The sequence below is a fragment of the Zeus faber genome (assembly GCF_960531495.2).
Source record: "Zeus faber genome assembly, chromosome: 21".
Taxonomy (NCBI): Eukaryota; Metazoa; Chordata; class Actinopteri; order Zeiformes; family Zeidae; genus Zeus; species Zeus faber.
In genome coordinates this window covers 937491-957772 of record NC_137208.1, presented here as the reverse complement: position 1 = coordinate 957772, position 20282 = coordinate 937491, and the positions used below count along the sequence as shown (strand labels likewise).

General features: G+C 50.2%; 1 protein-coding gene across 1 annotated transcript in view; it reads right to left on the bottom strand.

Annotated features, from left to right (window-relative positions):
- Nucleotides 1-6253: 6253 nt before the first annotated feature.
- LOC307246369 (voltage-gated potassium channel KCNC1-like) overlaps nt 6254-20282 on the bottom strand; it is a gene marked incomplete at both ends in the record, with an annotated part of 30703 nt that continues 16674 nt past the window's right edge. The window contains 3 exons of the mRNA XM_080022288.1: nt 6254-6357; nt 15299-15493; nt 16015-16987. Of these exons, the coding sequence (XP_079878414.1) occupies nt 6254-6357; nt 15299-15493; nt 16015-16987 (1272 nt within the window). The remainder of the gene's footprint in view (nt 6358-15298; nt 15494-16014; nt 16988-20282) is intronic.

Here is a 20282-nt window from a genome sequence, read left to right as displayed (position 1 = left end):
GAAAGGGTTTTTCAACTTATTTGGCTGCTCCTGGCCATTTAAGAAATGTGCGAGATGGCGTGTTTTGCTGTGGGAGGGGTGAGTATTCTACTGGATTAACTTTTTTCATTTCAAAATCAAAATAAAATATGAAAATGTTTTTCATATTTTGAACTTTAAAGTGCTCCACAGGGCGTGTTTCCACAGGGCGTGTCTCATCTGGGCTCCTCAGCTCCTGCTCCAGGTTTGGTCTGTGAATCCTGGGACCATGTTTTATTTTTCACACTTTTCAAACTCTACATAAAGGAAGTTGTTGGTTTGGGCGTGGCTCTGAAGGCGTGGCTCGGAAGGTCATTGAGCAAACAGGACTTGGTTTCAGGTTTGATGTAATAAAATGGTTCTGTTGTAAAACTTAAATTTCTGTGGTTTTCACTTGGAATCGGAATTGATTTGGAATCTACGTGTGTGTGGATGTATGAGATTTAAAGGAAACTCAAAATGTGAAAAGAGAGGGAGATGGAGGTGACGCTCCAGCGTTTCCATTGTATTTTCTTTCATTTGTTTCAGGAAGGAAACAGGAAGTCTGCACCACATTGACTATGCTTTTATTTTATAATCAAGGAGGAAAACATTTATAAAGCACAACAAATACACACATGGCTGCTGGGTATTCTAGCCTAGCCTAGCCTAGCCTGGCGTAGTCTAGCCTAGCCTGGCCTAGCCTAGCCTTGCCAAGCCTAGCCTAGCCAGGAATTGCTTAGCCTAGCCGTGCCTTACCTAGCCTAGCAAAGCCTAGCCGTCCTCTTTCATATTTAATAGTGTATCCATGACACACGTGTTTTTGACCATGTAGCATGTTGCTAATGTATGGGATGAACAATGCTACTGTGTGTGGATTCGAAGTAGAGCTAAATAACTAATGCTAATTGGCTATCAGCCATTAGCTTGTCTGCATAGCGATCAGCTGACCTGCTGAATTTGGCTTTTGCTGCCTTGAACAACTGTGTTTGAAGCAGTACATTGTGGGTAAATCAGAGATGCATCCTATTTCTTGTAGCAGGGCCCAACAGCAACTTCTAGAACCGGTTGCCAAGTGCCAACCAGCAGCTTGACTATGAAGCGTTTTATAATTCAGTGAGATCAACAGATCAAGGAAGGAAGGACAACGAAGCAGCCGCACCACACAAGATGGCCCACCAAAATCTGGTCGCCCGCCGAGCAACTGGGCAACCGCTACTGTCAGGCCCTGCAGAATACCTCGTCATATCTACCCCTTAGACGTAGAGGTGGGCGGTGATCAGGCGGGGTCGTGACAGCTAGAAGGCTTGGACAGCAGCAAACACAGCATTGTGATTTGACCTTTAACCCTTACCTTAAACAGGATTAGCAACAGGATAAGTATTACAATGCTAGCTATAGTTAGAATTCAATGGAAGTGAATTCAATTCTGTTGAATTCAACTGGTAATTCGACTGGTCATTCATTGAATTCTCCAGGTAGGTCATTGAATTCTCCAGGCATGTCATTGAATTCTCCAGGTATGTCATTAGATTCTGCTGGTAGGTAATTGAATTCACCAGGTAGGTAGTTGAATTCACCATGTCAGTACTTGAATTCTCATGGTAGGTGATTGAATTCACCAGGTAGCTAATTGAATTCTCCTGGTATGTAATTGAATTCACTCGTTAGTAATTGAATTCTCCTGTCAGGGAGTTGAGTGCTCGTTCCTGAGCAGAAGAAGCTACGTGAGGTTAGCGTGACATGCTAACAGCTAACAACAGGAAGTGGCAACAGAACGGTGATTCGACAGGAAGTGACGCAGCTTTTATATATTTTTTTCTTAGTTTTTAAACGGAAAGTTTTAGAATAAAACACAAACACATGGAACACCACCAGTGTGTGTGTGTGTTTCAGTGTGTGTTTCAGTGTGGGTGACCATCTTACAACAATGTGGGGACCTTCTAAACTGCTTAATGTTCCTTTGTGTAAAAACACCTTGAACGTATATATTTCAATATTAATATTAATATTAATATTCATTCTTAACCAGAATTGTTGATCATATTAATATTAATAAAAACAATATTAATATTTCCAAATTATTCCCCATATTTGATTTGTTCAGATTTGGATTTGGAGCTCGTTGGATCCAGTTTCATGTAATGAATTGAAATCACCAGTGAATGCTGGTGTGCTGCCCCCTACTGGTCCACATGTGGTTGACGTACAGTAAAGATGTTTGACAGGCAGCATTTAGTCGCCTCCTCTGGACGGACATGGCTCCACATGTTTACACGTCTATGTACATGGACACCAGCCAACCACAAACAGGAAAGAGAAAGGTGGACGCCTGGAGAGGAGCTTCATCAAATCCTCCCAGTTTCCCACAATGCTCTTGTCCTGATCCGCTTTTGTGTTTTGAGTCCTGAAACGCCGGGATCTGGTAGTTGCCGTGGTGACGGTATGAGGGGTCCTGGGGTGGGGGGGTTGTAAAAGTGTCCAGAAGAAGGAGGAGGAGGAGGAGGAGGAGGAGGAGGAGGAGGAGGGGGAGGGGTCCACAGGCTCCTTGTGGGGGTCCAAGGGGTACTGGCGGTCCGCAGTTAGACAGGAAAAGGGTAATCTGAGAAAAACAAGGCAAAGAATATCAGGAAAAACATCTCCCAAGTCCATCCCTCCTTCCTCCTTCAGTGGAATAAATACATGTGGGAGACCAAGGGGCGTGGTCAAGTCGCAGCTGCAGACGGCAGCATGGCTTCCTTTCCCGCGGCCGCCCAGCGACCAACCAGTGCCGCTGATTGGTCAGACTCAGGGCACGGAGCTTTCTTAATGTTTGTCTGTCTTGCAGAGGGAATCGGTGGACAGGCTCGTCAGCCGACCAGGAGCCGGACTGGAGCATCATTCCCCCTGCGCCCAGACTCATAGTTTATTATTTATCCCTTTGGCCAGTGAGCCTTTTTGTTAAACGTTTGAAATAAAAAAACTCTTGCCATGTCGGCAGCCCAGTGGCAGAAAGACTCTCCCTCCCTAAACCCGTACCAGTGGACAGAGACTCCCACAAGTGGCACCTGAACAGGGAACCGGGAGGGGCAGGGCGCCGAGTGAAAGGCGCCTGGAGCCGATCCGCTGGCTGCGGAAGCGCTTCGTGGACCTGGAGGAGGAGCAGGACTTCCTCCGCTGCCAGTTGGAGCGCGTCCTCACCAGCGTCAGCTCCCAAGAGCATGCTGCAACCGGCCGTTGGCCCACTACCGCCAACCGGGAGCCGGCTAGAGGACCAGACCCACGTAAGGTCTCAGGACCCACGCAGGATTTTGCCGGGTCCCCAGCCCATCCCAGCATCCCAGAGGGGAACGGCCAGGGCTTCACCGCACCCACAGGTGTCGAGGGAAGCCCCTTTCTTTTCCCACACGATCCCCCACCCACCGGCCCAGGGGAGGCGGATATCTACCAGGCGGGTCTGTGGTGCCGCGGGATGCTGTCTCCCCTTCGGGTGCTGCACCCTCTCTGTTCCCCGTCAGGGCGGTGCCACAGCGGGAAATCAGGGAGCTGCTTCTTCTGGCCAGGGGCGTGGGCACTTGCGAGCGGCCCACCACAACTGCCGGAACTTCCCCCGGATGAAACTCGACCAGGTGGCTTGGGTCGCGGCCACCGGACCCCTCCCCTGGTCGGGAAGGGGCATACCAAGTACCGGCTATAAGGGGGTAGACATCGGCATTGCTGGACTCGGCCTGTTCGCATACGATGGTCCAGCAACGCGCGGTTCGTCACCGGGCTTCAGTGGAAGCGTCCTGGGGTGAAATTTGTTGTGTGCATTGTGATCTTAACATGTATCCGAATGTCTGGCTCAAAATTCATTACAAAGGGGAAAAGCATAGGCTTCAGGCTTTGGTTAGTTCCTGCCTGTCGCACTCCCTGATTTTGGCCACAGATTGGCCAGGGTTTGACGCATTGATGAGAGAGGCTGAGGGAGTGCATTCACGGTGGTAAGGAGATGTGAGTGTTGCGGTGACACTGAGGGGTCGTCGGCAGGCGCGACAGGTGCAGGGATGGTGGAATCCTGAGGAGGGTTGGTGGTGCTGGGGCGGTAGTGTCAGAAGTGGGATCTTCTCCGGACCTCTTGACTTTACCTATTGGCGATTTTCCACTGGGTGGTCGCGGGGAAGGAAAACGTGAGGCCGTCTGCAACCATGGCTTTGCCACGTCCTTTGGTCTGCCACAATACACAACAGCCCCCCAAACACTCCCCATAGCCCTGAGCTACCCCTCCACACCCTTCAAACTGCCCCCAGCCAAGCCCCCAGATGACATACTCACAGCCCCCCTTCCTTAACTGGGTGGGATGCTGATGGAGCCTGTGGAAGGTGTGGATTTTTGAGGAGCTTTCAATCAAACAAAGGTAAAAGACAAAATTCAAGGGCAGTTTCAGGGGTGGGGGATATTTAAGGCGAGGTTGAGGGGGTATTTGTGGGTGTATTTAAAGGGTGGTTGAAGAGGTATTTGGGGTTGTTTGAGGGGTTATTAGGGGGTATTTAAGGGGGTGTTTGGGAGCTGTTTGAGGAGGTATTTGTAGGTGTTTGAGGGGGTATTTGGGGGTGTTTGAGGGGGTATTTTTGGGGAGGTTGAGAGGGTAGTTGAGGGGTGTTTGAGGGGTCTTTTGAGGGGGCTCCTATTGGGGTCCAGGTTGAGAACCCCTGATCTACAGCAGCCTCAATCAAGATCCCCAAAATATGAGCGACCCGCTCGGCTCTTATTTAAATTGAATTGTTTTGGGCTTTTTTGCCGTCCGAGGTATCCGAGCCAGGAAGCTGTTGCTAAGCAACCGAGCATCTTCCTCTCGGTGGGAAACTGGGTTTGGGTTCACCTGTGGCTTTCATCGCCATGGCAACAGGGATGAGAGAACAGAATATTTAGGACAGTTTGAGGGGGTATTAGAGGGGTATTAAAGGGGGTACATAAGGGGGTATTTAATGGGTTATAAGAAGGTTATTAGAGGAGTATTAAAGGGGGTATTAGAGGGGTATTTGATGGGAAGTTTGAAAGGGTATTAGAGGGGTATTTTAGGTGTTATTAGAGGGGTATTTCAGGAGGTATCAGAGGAGTATTTAAGGGGGTATTAGAGGTGGATCTGAGGGGTATTAAACAGGATATTAGAGGGATATTTGAGGGGTGTTTAAGGGGCCATAGAGTGGATATTAGAGGGGTATTTAAGGGTATATTAAGGGGTGTTACAATGGTATTTAAGGGGGTACTTAAGGGGGTATTAGAGGGAATCTTAGAGGGGTATTTAATGGGTATTAGAGGGGTATTTAAATGGTATGAGAGGGCTATTAGAGGTTTTTAAGGCGGTATTAAAATTATATTAAAGGGGGTATTTAAACGATGTTAGAGGACTATTAGAGGGGATATTTGAGGCGATTGTCAAAACATCTTTATCGTCATTTATCTCGTTTTCTTACCTCCTTAAAGTGGTCAATTCCAGGGCGAGTTCGAGTTCCATGACGTCTCTGACTCTCAAACCCCTGATGTATCATACGCCCAGGTCTGACCTCAGGAGAACAGTGTGCTCCCTGCCCAGCTGCCCACTCAAACAGGAATACCCAGAGTTCTTTGCATCACACCACAAGCCCAGAGTCTGTCCAGTAACAGGTCCAGTCACCTGAGGTTTCTTACCTCTCCCTCCTCCTCTCTTTCTCTCTGTCTCTCTCTTCCTCCCCCTCCCTCTCTATCCATCCTTTTCCTGGAAGAACTTTTTTGTAGTGCTAGCTAAACTCGGCTGCGTCTGGTATCCCTTGCTGGTAAACAAGATGGCTGGCGCTTGCCAGCACCTCTTTCTTTTTTGCATTTTATTATCAGCTAGCCCCAGAGCTACGTGCTACACTAACTGGTTAACTTAGGACGTCTGAATCAGACTCGGCAACAATGTTATTAAGTAACAAACTACTCCACATGTCTCTAAACCGCTGGACACTACAACAACATCTTTCGTAACAAATTATAAACATAAATAATACTTAACAATGAACGATCTTATTATGACTTAATGACAATCATGGACATACAAGTTTGATTGTATATGTTTGATAACTGATTGATTATTGATCCATCATGGACTAAATAGTTTAATAAGAGTTGTATCCAGTCACCACGCTAAAGCTAATGATAACCCGCTAATTCCCTTTTTGATGTTCTAGTCTTTTGCTTTTGGAATGTTTTCTCACACGGCTTCCTACTGAGATGGCGGTCTGGGTGGAGGTTGACGAGTGGATGGAGGTGTGGCTCAGAGGATGGAGGGGTTGGGCGAGCGACACGGAGATCCGTAGGGCGAGGGGCCGGGGGACAGCACGCTCGGAATGTTGTTCAAGCTCCGAGACTTCTCATAGCCTTCAGACAGTAAGAGAGAGGTGGTGGAGGTGGAAGACCATGGCATGGACATGGCAGATAGACAGGTAGCCAGGTTTGTAGCCAGGCAGGTAGCCAGGTAGGAAGGTTGGTAGCCAGGTTGGTACCCAGGCAGGTAGTCAGGCAGCAGGTAGGTAGCCAGGTTGGTAGGCAGGTAGGTAGCCAGGTTAGTAGGCAGGTAGGTAGCCAGACAGGCAGGTTGGCAGCCAGGTTGGTAGCCAGGCAGCAGGTAGGTAGTAATGCAGCAGGTAGGTAACCAAGTTGGTAGGCAGGCAAGTAGCCAGGCAGGCATGTTGGTAGCCAGGTCGGTAGCCAGGTAGGTAGCCAGGCAGGAAGGTAGATATCCAGGTTGGTAGCCAGGTAGGTAGCCAGGCAGGAAGGTAGATATCCAGGTTGGTAGCCAGGCAGGTGGCCAGGCAGGCAGGTAGGTAGCCAGGTTGGTAGCCAGGCAGGCAGGTAGGTAGCCAGGCAGGTAGCCAGGCAGGTAGGTTGGTAGCCAGGTTGGTATCCAGGTTTGTATCCAGGCAGGTTGGTAGGCAGACAGGTAGCCAGGCAGGCAGGTTGGTAGCCAGACAGGTTGGTAGCCAGGTTGGTAGGGTGACAAGTAGCCAGGCAGGCAGGTTGGTAGCCAGGTTGGTAGGCAGACAAGTAGCCAGTCAGGCAGGTTGGTAGACAGGCAGTTTGGTAGCCAGGTTGGTATGCAGACAGGTAGCCAGGCAGGCAGGTTGGTAGGCAGGCAGATGGTTGGAGCAGGAGATGCGATGGAGATAGGACAGACGGAAGCAGAGACGGTTTGGTGAGAATGTGCTGTGATATCTCTTCATGCACACACACACACACACACACACACACACACACACACACACACACACACACACACACACACACACACAATACAGTTTGAATAAAACGTTATTTAAATCCCTTGTTCATTGGAAATGCCCATGATGCTTTGCACCACAGATTCAACCCTGCATGGAATGAATGAAGAAATGAATGCAGGGCTGAATGGAAGAGACTTTCCTCTACCTCCACTCTACCGCGTTGCTCTCTCCATCTGAGTTTGACTTCCTCTCAGTTTCATGCAGTTATCATGCGCTGCCACAGGGGGCGCTCTCACACAAAACCTGATAGAATATTACAATCCACAATTCCAACCACTCTGGAACATGCAAAAACCCCAAAACAAAACGGCAAAATTACAGTTTCCATAAATCTACAATCAAAGTCCATATTATCTCCTGGTGTTTTATGACAATAATGAGGTTTTCCTGATGGAGCAGGAAGATGATAAAAAATAGAAATACTATAAAAATATGAATATGAAATACTACATAAAATATGAATGTAAAAAATGTAATATAACATAAGGCGAAAAAATACAAATGTATAGTAAATATAAATAAATTTAAATTAAAAAAGATAAAAATATGAATCTATAAAAATATAAAATCAGGGTGTTTAGCAGGAGCGAATCTATGTTCCCAGGGTCCAATGTTCCCAGGGTCCCATGTTCTCAGTGTCCTATGTTCCCAAGGTCGTATGTTCTCAAAGTCCTATGTTCCCAGGGTCCTATGTCCTCAATGTCCTTTGTTCCCAGGGTGCTATGTTCCCAGGGTCCTATGTTCTCAAAGTCCTATGTTCCCAGGGTCCTATTGTCACGACCAGGGCTAGGAGAGACCCAAAAGCACGATACGGGGAGATGGGAGGCAGACAAAGGATGTTTATTAGCCCACATGGTGGAGCTTATAAACTGGGCTGGGCTGGGCAGGGATGAGGATGACCGGGAGGAGGGGTCCAGGATCCGGGTGGAGAGACGGGCTCAGTGTCCTATGTTCCCAAGGTCGTATGTTCTCAGGGTCCTATGTTCACCGGGTCTTATGTTTCCCAGGTCCAATGTTCCCAGGGTCCTATATTCCCAGGATCCTATGTTCCAGGGTCCTATGTTCACATGGTCCTATGTTCCCAGGATCCCATGTTGCCAGGCTCCTATGTTCCCAGGCTTCTATGTTCTCAGGGTCCTATGTTCCCCGGCCCGATGTTCCCAGGGTCCTATGTTCACAGGGTCCGATGTTCTCAAGATGATATGTTCAGGGTACTATGTTACTATGGTCCAATGTTCCCAGGGTCCTATGTTCCCCGGGTCCTATGTTTCTAGGGCCTATGTTGACAGGGTCCTATGTTCCCAGGGTCCTATGTTCCCAAGGTCTATGTTCCCCGGATCTTATGTTCCCCAGGTCCAATGTTCCCAGGGTCCTATGTTCCCAGGGTCATATGTTCACAGGGTCCTACACCTCAAGGTCATATGTTCCCAGGCTCATATGTTCCCAGAATTCCACCTTCCCAGGGTCCCATGTTCCCAGGATCCTATGTTGCCAGGGTCCTATGTTCCCAAAGTCTTATGTTCCCAGGATGCTATGTTCCCAAGGTCCTATGTTCCCAGGGTCCTATGATCCCGGGGTCCTTTGTTTTCAAAGTCCTATGTTCCCAGGGTCCTATGTCCTCAATGTCCTTTGTTCCCAGGGTGCTATGTTCCCAGGGTCCTATGTTCTCAAAGTCCTATGTTCCCAGGGTCCTATTGTCACGACCAGGGCTAGGAGAGACCCAAAAGCACGATACGGGGAGATGGGAGGCAGACAAAGGATGTTTATTAGCCCACATGGTGGAGCTTATAAACTGGGCTGGGCTGGGCAGGGATGAGGATGACCGGGAGGAGGGGTCCAGGATCCGGGTGGAGAGACGGGGAACCGGGCTGGATGGAGAAGGATGGACAGCCTTCCTTGACGAGGGGAGGCAAGCAGGTAAACCGGGTAGGCTGGAGATGGACGGACAGACTGGGTCGACGAGACGAAACAAAGAGACATAGACTAGAGACTTGAAACAAGCACTAGGAGCTAGGAACTTGGAATGCAGCCAGTAGCTGTACAACTCGGCCCGGCACCACACATCCAGCAGGCGCCTCACTGTGTAGGCCGGGTGACTTGATGGTGCGGGGGGCTGGTGGGGCTTTGGCGGGGATGGAGAGAGGGCTGGAAACCACTGGCTAAAGCAGAGACACATGAAAGGTGGGGTGGACACGGATTGACACAATGGGGAAGGGACCAACATACCGGAGAGCGAGTTTTTGGGTCCTTTGTGGAGAGCCATACCATCTGTCCGAGGACGTATGTGGGTCCAAGCGCGCGGTGCCAGTTCGCCTGCCGCTGGGACCTGGCGGAGGCCTGGAGTAGGGCAGAGCGGGCACTCCTCCACTTCCTCCGGCAGCGACGGATGTGGGCCTGGACGGAGGGTACGGCGATCTCAACCTCCCGAGCAGGGAACAGCAGGGGTTGGTAGCCCAGAGAGCATTGGAAGGGCAACAGGCCAGAGGAGGCGTTGACCAGGGGGAAGTGGGCGTATTCGGCCCATGGCAGCTGGTCGCTCCAGGAGGTGGGGCTGGTGGTTGTCAGGCAGCGGAACATGGCCTCCACCTCCTGGTTTGCCCGCTCCGTCTGGCCGTTGGTCTGGGGGTGGAAACCGGAGGAGAGACTGACCTGTGCCCCCAGGGCCGAGCAGAAGGCGCGCCAGACCTGGGAGGTGAACTGGGGTCCTATGTCCGACACCACGTCTGCCGGGATGCCATGACGGCAGAACAACTTGGCCACCGGCAGGTCCGCATGCCTTGCCGATGGTAGTTTGGGCAGGGCGAGGAAGTGGGCCGCCTTAGAAAAGTGGTCCACCACCGTGAGTATGGTAGTGTTGCCCTGGGATGGTGGGAGACCGGTGACAAAGTGCAGGGCGATGTGGGATCAAGGACGAGTCGGGATGGGTCACGGGCGGAAGAGGCCGGAGCGGGGTCGTGTGGAGGTTCGACTGGGCGCAGGTGGGACAGGCAGAGACGAAGGACCGGGTGTCAGGGAGCAGGGTCGGCCACCAGAAGCGCTGGCGTATGACAGCCAGGGTGGGCGTGATCCCAGGATGGCAGCTGAAGCGGGAGGCATGGGCCCACTGCAGAACCTGGGAGTGTGCGGAGTCAGGGACGAACAGGCGGTTAGGGGGTGTGGTACCTCGGTTCGGCTGGTGTTCCTGCGCTTGGGTGACAAGGGACTGGATCTCCCAGGTGAGCGTGGCGGCAAGGCACAGGGTGGAAGGATGGGTTCTGGATCCCCTGTCTTCGCCTCTGCCGCGAACACACGGGACAGGGCGTCAGGTTTGGTATTCTTGGTGCCTGGGCGGTAGGATAGAGAGAAGTTAAACCGGCCGAAGCCCACCTGGCCTGCCGGGAGTTGAGCCGCTTCACCGTCCGGATATAGGCCAGGTTCTTATGATTGGTCCAGACGACGAAGGGGTGTATTCCTCCTTCAAGCCAGTGGCGCCACTCCTCCGGGGCTAGTTTGACGGCCAGGAGTTACAGGTTGCCCACGTCATAATTACGCTCGGGTGTGGTGAGCCTGCGGGAAAGAAAGGCACAGGGGTGGAGCTTACCGTCGGTTGGAGAACGCTGAGACAGTACCGCTCCGACCCCCGTATACCTCTACCACGAATTGGAGGTTGGCGTCGGGCTGGGCCAAGACTGGTGCTGACAAAAAGCGGCTTCTGAGGTTGAGGAATGCGCCCTCGGCCCCGGGAGTCCACTTGAAGCCCACTGCGGTGGAGGTAAGGGCTGAGAGGGGAGTGGCGATATGGCTGAAGTTTCGTATGAAGCGCCGGTAGAAGTTTGCAAACCCAAGGAAGCGTTGGAGCTGCTTCCTATTGGCTGGCGTTGGCCACTCCATCACGGCGGCCACCTTCTTGGGGTCCATCTCCAGCCTCCCCCGGCCAATGATGAAACCTAGGAAGGAAACGGACGGAACATGGAAGACACACTTCTCTGTCGTCGAGGTACACATAGACAAATGAGTTGAGCATGTCCCGGAGGACATTGTTAATTAGGGCCTGGAAGACCGCTGGGGCACTTGACAGACCAAAAGGCATTACCAGGTACTCTAAGTGTCTGAGCGGGGTGTTGAATGCGGTCTTTTATTAGTCCCCTTCACGGATGCGGACCAGATGGTAGGCGTTGCGGCGGTTGAGTTTGGAGAAGTGGGTGGCACCCCGAATGGGGACGAAGACTGAGTCCATCAGGGGCAAGGGGTACTTGTTCTTGACTGTGATGTCGTTGAGTCCCCTGAAGTCGATACAGGGACGGAGGGTCTTGTCCTTCTTGGCAACAAAGAAGAACCCTGCGCCCAGCGGAGATGATGAGGGGCGAATGATCCCGTCAGCGAGAGAGCCGCGGATGTAGGTCTCCATGGCCTCCTGTTCGGGCAGGGAGACAATATACAGGCGACTCCAGGGGAGGGGGGCGCCTGGCAGGAGGTCGATTGCGCAGTCGTAGGGGCGATGGGGTGGTAGGGATAGCGCGTCCTGCTTGCTGAAGACAGGGGCCAGGTCCAGATATTGTGAAGGAACCCAGGACAGGTCAGGGCTCTTGGGGTCCCCTGGTGGCGCGCCCAGCGACGAGGTTGAGGCCAAGCGGAGGCAGTGGGCATGGCAGTGTGTGCTCCAGGAGCTCACGCTACCTGAGCGCCAGTCCATCTGAGGGTTGTGGGTCTGGAGCCAGGGGTACCCCAGAACCAGGGGTTCAGTGGGGAATCTATGAGGAAGAACCTCAAGGACTCACGGTGGTTGCCGGAGAGTAGCAGCTCGAGGGGGGCCGTCTGGTGGGTAATCCAGGTCCGATGTGACCCGGTTAGCCCCTTGACCTCGAGCGGTGTGGGGAGAGGGACGGGTGTCAGCCCTAGCTGGCTTGCTAGTCCCAGGTCGAGAAAACTCGCATCCGCCCCGGAATCTATGAGAGCGGAGGAAGAGAGTGTTATACCCCTCCACGAGAGGGTAGCTGGGAGCAGAGGACGGGAGAGAGGGTTGGAGCTGGAGTGACCGGAATGTAACCCTTTGCGAGGGGTCGCCCTCTCCCGGCCGGACCGGGCAGCTGGCTCGGAGGTGTCCCAGCCGGCCGCAATACAGACAGGCACCGGTCTGTATGCGGCGAGCTCGCTCCTCGTGGGAGATCCGGGAGCGACTGAGTTGCCTGGGCTCGGCATCGGAGAGAGGCGGGGACTTCTGAGGCACCCAAGAGTAGTGGGCGCTGGAGACCAGGGCGTGGCCGCCCAGGCGGGAGGCACGGGCTGGAGTCTCGCCCCCTCCCTCTCGCGCCGGCGCTCCCGTAGCCGGTTGTCCAGGCGGATGGCGGTCTCCACCAGTTGGTCCAGGTCCATGGGCATGTCCCACCGCGCCAACTTGTCCTGCAACTCGTCGTTCAGGGCGCGCTGAGACACGTCCTGTAGGGCTCCGTCATTCCAGCCACTTTCTGCGGCTAGTGTCCGGAACTCGATGAAGAGGGAGGCGACGCTACGGGGACCCTGGCGGAGGGAGAGGAGTCTTCTGGTGGCCTCCTTGCCACAAACTGGGTGGTCGAGGACTCTCCTCATTTCGCGGGTGAACAGATCGTAGGAGAGACTCACGGGGCCCCCCTGACTCCAAACCGCGGAACCCCAGCCAAGAGCCACCCCTCTCACGCAGGAGATGAGGAATGCGATGCGGGCTCCATCGGAGGGGTACGACGATGGCTGCTGCTGGAAAACCACCGCGCACAAGGAAGGCGCGGCAAGTGCCGAAATCGCCGTCGTAAGGCGCTGGAGCCGGAACGTGGGGCTCAGGGGGGACGAGAGAGGCGCTGGGAGCCCTGGAGGAGGGAGGAGGGAGGGCCGGAGGAGCAGGGGGGGCCACGGGAGCCGGTGGAACCTGCAGGCTGCTGACGGCCGCCGAGATGGTCGGGAGGTGTTCCGCGATGTCCCGGAGGGCCTGGTCATGTTGACCAAGCAACACTCCTTGGCCCTGGAGTGCGCGGCGGAGCCCCTCTGTGTCGGCTGGGTCCATGTTTTCTTAGCCAGACCGTACTGTCACGACCAGGGCTAGGAGAGACTCAAACGCACGACACGGGGAGATGGGAGGTAGACAAAGGATGTTTATTAGCCCACACAGTGGAGCTGGCCAGAAGGGTCCCGGTCAGGTAGGGATGGAGCAGGGCTGGGCAGGGATGAGGATGACCGGGAGGAGGGGTCCAGGATCCGGGTGGAGAGACGGGGAACGGGGCTGGATGGAGAAGGACGGACAGCCTTCGTTGACGAGCGGAGACAAGCAGGTAAACCGGGCTGGCTGGAGATGGACGGACAGACTGGGTAGACGAGAGGAGACAAGCAGGTAAGGGGAAACAAAGAGACATAGAGTAGAGACTTGAAACAAGCACTAGGAGCTAGGAATTAATGCAATTAGCTCAAGGGGGGAGCTGCAGATGAGGCAAGAGCGTCCTCTAGTGGTGCTGGGAGGCCGTGGGCCTAACACCTATGTTCTCAGAATCCTATGTTCCCAAAGTCCTATGTTCCCAGGGTCCTATGTTCCCAGGGTCCCATTTTCCAAGGTCCTTTATTCCCAGAATCCTTTGGTGCCTGGGTCCTATGTTCGCGGTGCTTAAGTTCCCAGGGCCTATGCTCCCAGGGTCCCATGTTCTCAAGGTCCTATGTTCCTAGGTCCTATGCTCCCCGGGTCCCATGTTCTCAAGGTCCTATGTTCCTATGGTCCTATGTTCCCAGGCGACTATGTTCACAAGGTCCTATGTTCCCAGGGTCCTATGTTCACAGGGTCCCATGTTTCCAAGGTCCTTTATTCCCAGAATCCTTTGTTGCCTGGGTCCTATGTTCCCGGGGTCTTAAGTTACCAGGGCCTATGCTCCCAGGGTCCCATGTTCTCAAGGTCCTATGTTCTCAAAGGCCTATGTTCCCAGGTTCCCATGTTCCAATGTTCTTAAGGTACTATGTTCACAGGGGACTATGTTCCCATGGTCCTATGTTCCCAGGGTCCTATGTTCCCAAGGTCCGTTGCTCCCAGGGTCCTATGTCCTCAAAATCCTTTGTTTCCAGGGTCCTATGTTCCCTGGGTCTTGTGTTCCCCACGTCCAATGTTCCCAGGGTCCTATGATCTCAGGGTCCAAGGTTCCTCAGGTCCTATGTTCCCAGGGCCCTATGTTCCAAAGCCCTCAGAACATAGGATCCTGGGAACACAGGATGACTCTGCGTAGGGACAGAACTAATTAGCAGAGGATTAGCCTTCCAGCATAAACGTCGGAAGATGTGGGAGATAATGGAGCTAGAGGTGTCGAAAAAACTGTGTCTTTTATAACCTGGTGGAAAGGTCGCCGCCGCAGTCACTGGGAGAACACCAACGCTAACCGGTGAAGACCTTTGGCGGACATCTTGTTTGTTCAACTCCATCTTTTTTTATTGAAAGGACAAAGGATTCAGGATTGATGCTATTAATCCCAGGATGGGATCCCTTCATCCCTTATTTTCCCCTTATTTTCTTTGGGCAGTTTCTTTACATGTTTTAGTTTTAAATGGAATAAAAAACCTTCTCGTGATGAGGTAACATCTACAAAGATCTTCAAAGCTTTCGAGCGTCACTACCTCAGCGGCCGACACTAACAAGTAACAAACAACGGATGCCAAGTACGGCAACCATGTGTCAGCTGTTGATTGACAAAATGTTTGCCGAATAACACTTTTTAATTTCTCTTTTATGACCGAGTGATATTGATTTCATATCATTATAATACTGATCTTAACCTTCTTCATGTTGGGACAGAGCATCTACATACAGTATACTATGTGAAATGACAACGGGGCAACCAGACTACATGAGATGCTCGACGATTCAAACCTGGTTGCCCCCAACAACTGTTGTTGTCGAGCCCTGAATCTTATACCAAAAGCCCGATCCAGTATGTCCAATAGCACTTTTATTTGACAATTGAGACCCTTTACGGAACCACCCGTGACAAAGCAAGGAAATAAGAGTACCACCCCCTCCTGGAGGGAGAGGATCACTGCTGGGGTCGGGCGAGGTGTACCTGACTTGCAGATCCCCCCGCCGTCAGCAGGGCAGTTGTAGTCACTGGCAGCGAGCAGGAAGCAGGTCCCGGTGCCGCGGTGGTCCTGGTGGTCCCGGTAGTCCCTGTAGTCCCTGGAGCTGGACCGCCGCATGGGGAAGCTCTCGTCTGGGGAGAAGGTGAGGTCGCTGCCCAGGCTGCAGTCTGCCGACAGGACTGATCGATATTTTTTTTGATTAGATACAGTTTAATAAAGTCATTAAAGTATGATCTCATCTGATGGGATCGAGTGTCTCTCGTCAGGGAGAGAACAGTGAAACCAGGACTCAAACACACATTATTGGATATTCTATAATTTAAATGAAATACAGCTGAAGTTGAACTGTACATCATTTTGCTTGGGACCGCCTAGAACCTCTGGAAGGACCCCTGCAGGTCCCCAGACCCCACATTGTGAACCACCTTATGGGAACGGACAGGACTCCCAATGATTGAGAAAGGTCTAGGTTAAAAAATAACAAATTTGCTTAAATGATGAGATCAATTCATCTGTGATTCCTGAATATGGAATCTCTGACAATAGGCAGACGACCCTCAGACCTTCACTCACATCAGGACCAAACGTAGGTTTCCATAGCAACTACATCCGGAGACAACCAGAGAGTTAATTAAATTTGACAAGGACACCCTGAAATTAACAAAAATACTAACGTCCACCCCTTCACCGCCATCCTCACCTGAGCGCTGCCGCTGCAGCGTCCTGGTGCCCTTCTCCTGGCACAGCGCCCCCTGGGTGCTGTTGCAGGTGGCGGGGGTGTGAAGGTCTGCCTTGCAGCCGTATCTGGGCGAGCCGCCCTGTGGCCCCTGGGGGATATGCTTCTTCCTCTTCTTGGGCAGCTTCTGCTTGGCCATGGCCAGCGAGTAGTACATCCCGAAGTTGTTGACGATGACGGGCACTGGCATGGCGATGGTCAGCACCCCGGCCAGGGCGCACAGCGCGCCCACCAGCATCCCGGACCACGTCTTGGGGTACATGTCGCCATAGCCCAGTGTCGTCATGGTGACCACGGCCCACCAGAAGCCGATGGGGATGTTCTTGAACATGGTGTGGTTGCTTGCCGTGGGGTCTTCCGGGTCCGCGCCGATGCGCTCGGCGTAGTAGATCATGGTGGCGAAGATGAGGACGCCCAGCGCCAGGAAGATGACCAGCAGCAGGAACTCGTTGGTGCTGGCGCGCAGGGTGTGGCCCAGCACCCGCAGACCCATGAAGTGGCGCGTCAGCTTGAAGATCCTGAGGATCCTGACAAAGCGGACCACCCGCAGGAAGCCCAACACATCCCGGGCCGCCTTGGACGAGAGCCCACTCAGCGCCACCTCCAGGTAGAAGGGCAAGATGGCCACCAGGTCGATGATGTTCAGGACGCTCTTGACAAACTCCAGCTTATCGGGGCTAAAGGTGACCCGCGCCAGAAACTCCACAGTGAACCAGAAGACGCAGACCCCCTCCACGTAGGTCAGCGCCGGGTCTGTCTGGATCTCCAGCTGTTGCCGCCGACCCCCGTCCCCGGGTGGGTTCATCAAGCTCCGGTTCTGGATCGGGTCTAGATCCCGGTCCGTCTTGTTGACTATGGTATTGAAGGCCTCATGGGTCTCCAGGCAGAAGGTGGTGATGGACACCAGGATGAAGAAGAGGGAGGCGAAGGCCACAAACTGGGAGGAAGTGGGGAAGAAAGAAAGGATAACTGGAGGAGGAGGAGAAGAGTCACCGCCAGTATCTACTGTTTACGGTGTTTACTGTGTCTACTGTTTACTGTGTCTACTGTTTACAGTGTTTACTGTTTACGGTGTCTACTGTTTACTGTGTCTACTGTTTACGGTGTTTACTGTTTACAGTGTTTACTGTTTACTGTGTCTACTGTTTACGGTGTTTACTGTTTACAGTGTTTACTGTTTACTGTGTCTACTGTTTACGGTGTTTACTGTTTACGGTGTGTGCTGTTTACTGTGTCTACTGTTTACAGTGTCTACTGTTTACAGTGTTTACTGTTTACGGTGTGTGCTGTTTACTGTGTCTACTGTTTACAGTGTCTACTGTTTACTGTGTTTACTGTTTACGGTGTCTACTGTTTACTGTGTTTACTGTTTACGGTGTGTGCTGTTTACTGTGTCTACTGTTTACTGTGTCTACTGTTTACAGTGTCTACTGTTTACGGTGTGTGCTGTTTACTGTGTCTACTGTTTACTGTGTCTACTGTTTACAGTGTTTACTGTTTACTGTGTCTACTGTTTATAGTGTTTACTGTGTCTACTGTTTACAGTGTTTACTGTTTACTGTGTCTACTGTTTACTGTGTCTACTGTTTATAGTGTTTACTGTGTCTACTGTTTACGGTGTCTACTGTTTACTGTGTCTACTGTTTACTGTGTCTACTGTTTACAGTGTTTACTGTTTACTGTGTCTACTGTTTACTGTGTCTACTGTTTATAGTGTTCACTGTGTCTACTGTTTACTCTGTCTACTGTTTACTGTGTCTACTGTTTACTGTGTCTACTGTTTACGGTGTCTACTGTTTACTGTGTCTACTGTTTACTGTGTCTACTGTTTACGGTGTCTACTGTTTACTGTGTCTACTGTTTACTGTGTCTACTGTTTACAGTGTTTACTGTTTACTGTGTCTACTGTTTACAGTGTTTACTGTTTACTGTGTCTACTGTTTACTGTGTCTACTGTTTATAGTGTTCACTGTGTCTACTGTTTACTGTGTCTACTGTTTACTGTGTCTACTGTTTACTGTGTCTACTGTTTACTGTGTCTACTGTTTACAGTGTTTACTGTTTACGGTGTCTACTGTTTACTGTGTCTACTGTTTACTGTGTCTACTGTTTGCAGTGTCTACTGTTTACGGTGTCTACTGTTTACGGTGTCTACTGTTTACGGTGTGTACTGTTTACTGTGTCTACTGTTTACAGCGTCTACTGTTTAAATGTCTACTGTTTAGGGTGTGTACTGTTTACTGTGTCTACCGTTTACGGTGTAGACTGTTTACTGTGTCTACTGTTTAGAGTGTCTACTGTTTACGGTGTCTACTGTTTAGGGTGTGTACTGTTTACTGTGTCTACTGTTTACAGTGATTACTGTGTCTACTGTTTACAGTGTTAACTGTGTCTACTGTTTACTGTGTCTACTGTTTGCGGTGTCTACTGTTTACTGTGTCTACTGTTTACGGTGTAGACTGTTTACTGTGTCTACTATTTACTGTGTCTACTGTTTACTGTTTACAGTGTTTACAGTTTACGGTGTCTATTGTTTAGGGTGTGTACTGGTTACTGTGTCTACTGTTTACAGTGTTTACTGTTTACTGTGTCTACTGTTTACAGTGTTTACTGTGTCTACTGTTTACTGTGTCTATTGTTTACAGTGTGTACTGTTTACGGTGTGTACTGTTTACTGTGTCTATTGTTTACAGTGTGTACTGTTTACGGTGTTTACTGTGTCTACTGTTTACGGTGTAGACTGTTTACTGTGTCTACTTTTTACTGTGTCTACAGTTTACTGTTTACAGTGTTTACTGTTTACAGTGTTTACAGTTTACGGGGTTTACTGTTTACATTGTTTACTGTTTACATTGTTTACTGTTTGCAGTGTTTACTGTTTACTGTGTCTACTGTTTACTGTGTCTACTGTTTACAGTGTTTACTGTTTACTGTGTCTACTGTTTACTGTGTCTACTGTTTACAGTGTTGATTTTTTTACGGTGTTTACTGTTTACTGTGTCAATTGTTTACGGTGTTTACGGTATTTACTGTTAAAGGTGTTTACTGTTTACTTTGTTTACTGTTTTAGGTATTTACTGTTTACTGTGTCTGCTGTTTACTGTTTACTGTTGACAGTGTTTACTGTTTACGGTGTTTACTGTTTACGGTGTCTACTGTTTACTGTGTCTACTGTTTATGGTGTGTACTGTTTACGGTATTTACTGTTTAAGGTGTTTACTGTTTACAGTATTTCCTGTTTAAGGTGTTTACTGTTTCCTGTGTCTACCGTTTACAGTGTTTACTGTTTATTTGTTTACAGTGTTTACTGTTTACAGTGTTTACTGTTTACAGTGTTTATTTGTTTACATTGTTTAGTGTTTACAGCGTTTACTGTTTACAGTGTTTACTGTTTACATGTTACAGTGTTTACTGCTTACAGTGTTTACTGTTTATGTTGTTTACTGTTTACGGTGTTTACTGTTTACGGTGTTTACTGTTTACGGTGTTTAGTGTGTCTACTGTTTACGGTGTGTACTGTTTACTGTGTCTACTGTTTACAGTGTTTACGGTGTTTAGTGTGTCTACTGTTTACAGTGTTTACTGTTAACAGTGTTTACTGTTTACGGTGTTTACTGTTTACGGTGTTTAGTGTGTCTACTGTTTACGGTGTGTACTGTTTACTGTTTACTGTGTCTACTGTTTACAATGTTTACAATGTTTACTGTTTACGGTGTTTAGTGTGTCTACTGTTTACAGTGTTTACTGTTTACGGTGTTTACTGTTTACAGTGTTTACTGTTTACGGTGTTTACTGAACATTTTTAGGTTGTTTTTATAAGGTTCATTGTATATTGTCATTTTCTTTTCTCTATTTTTATTCTGATTCCTTTCTCCTTCTTGTTGTCTTTTGTTTTTCCTGTCAGCTGCTGTCTCCCATGAGCTCAGGCATCATGTTTAACTAAATAAAAGTAATAGAATCTAATAATAACCACTGTGTGTTATGGGAAGTGACGTGGTGACGGAGAACGAAGCTTTCAACCTATTTCTGGAAACACGCTCTATGATCCAGGGACAAGATCACATTCAAATTCTACTCAAATGTATTGTTAGTACCGTCAGTACTGACAGTACTGACAGTACAGTATGACGACTTTATAACTAGTCATACTAGAATTTACTAGTATGAGTAGTTTATAACAATACTACTGTATATAGTATATAGTAAACAGTATATAGTCACTATATATAGTA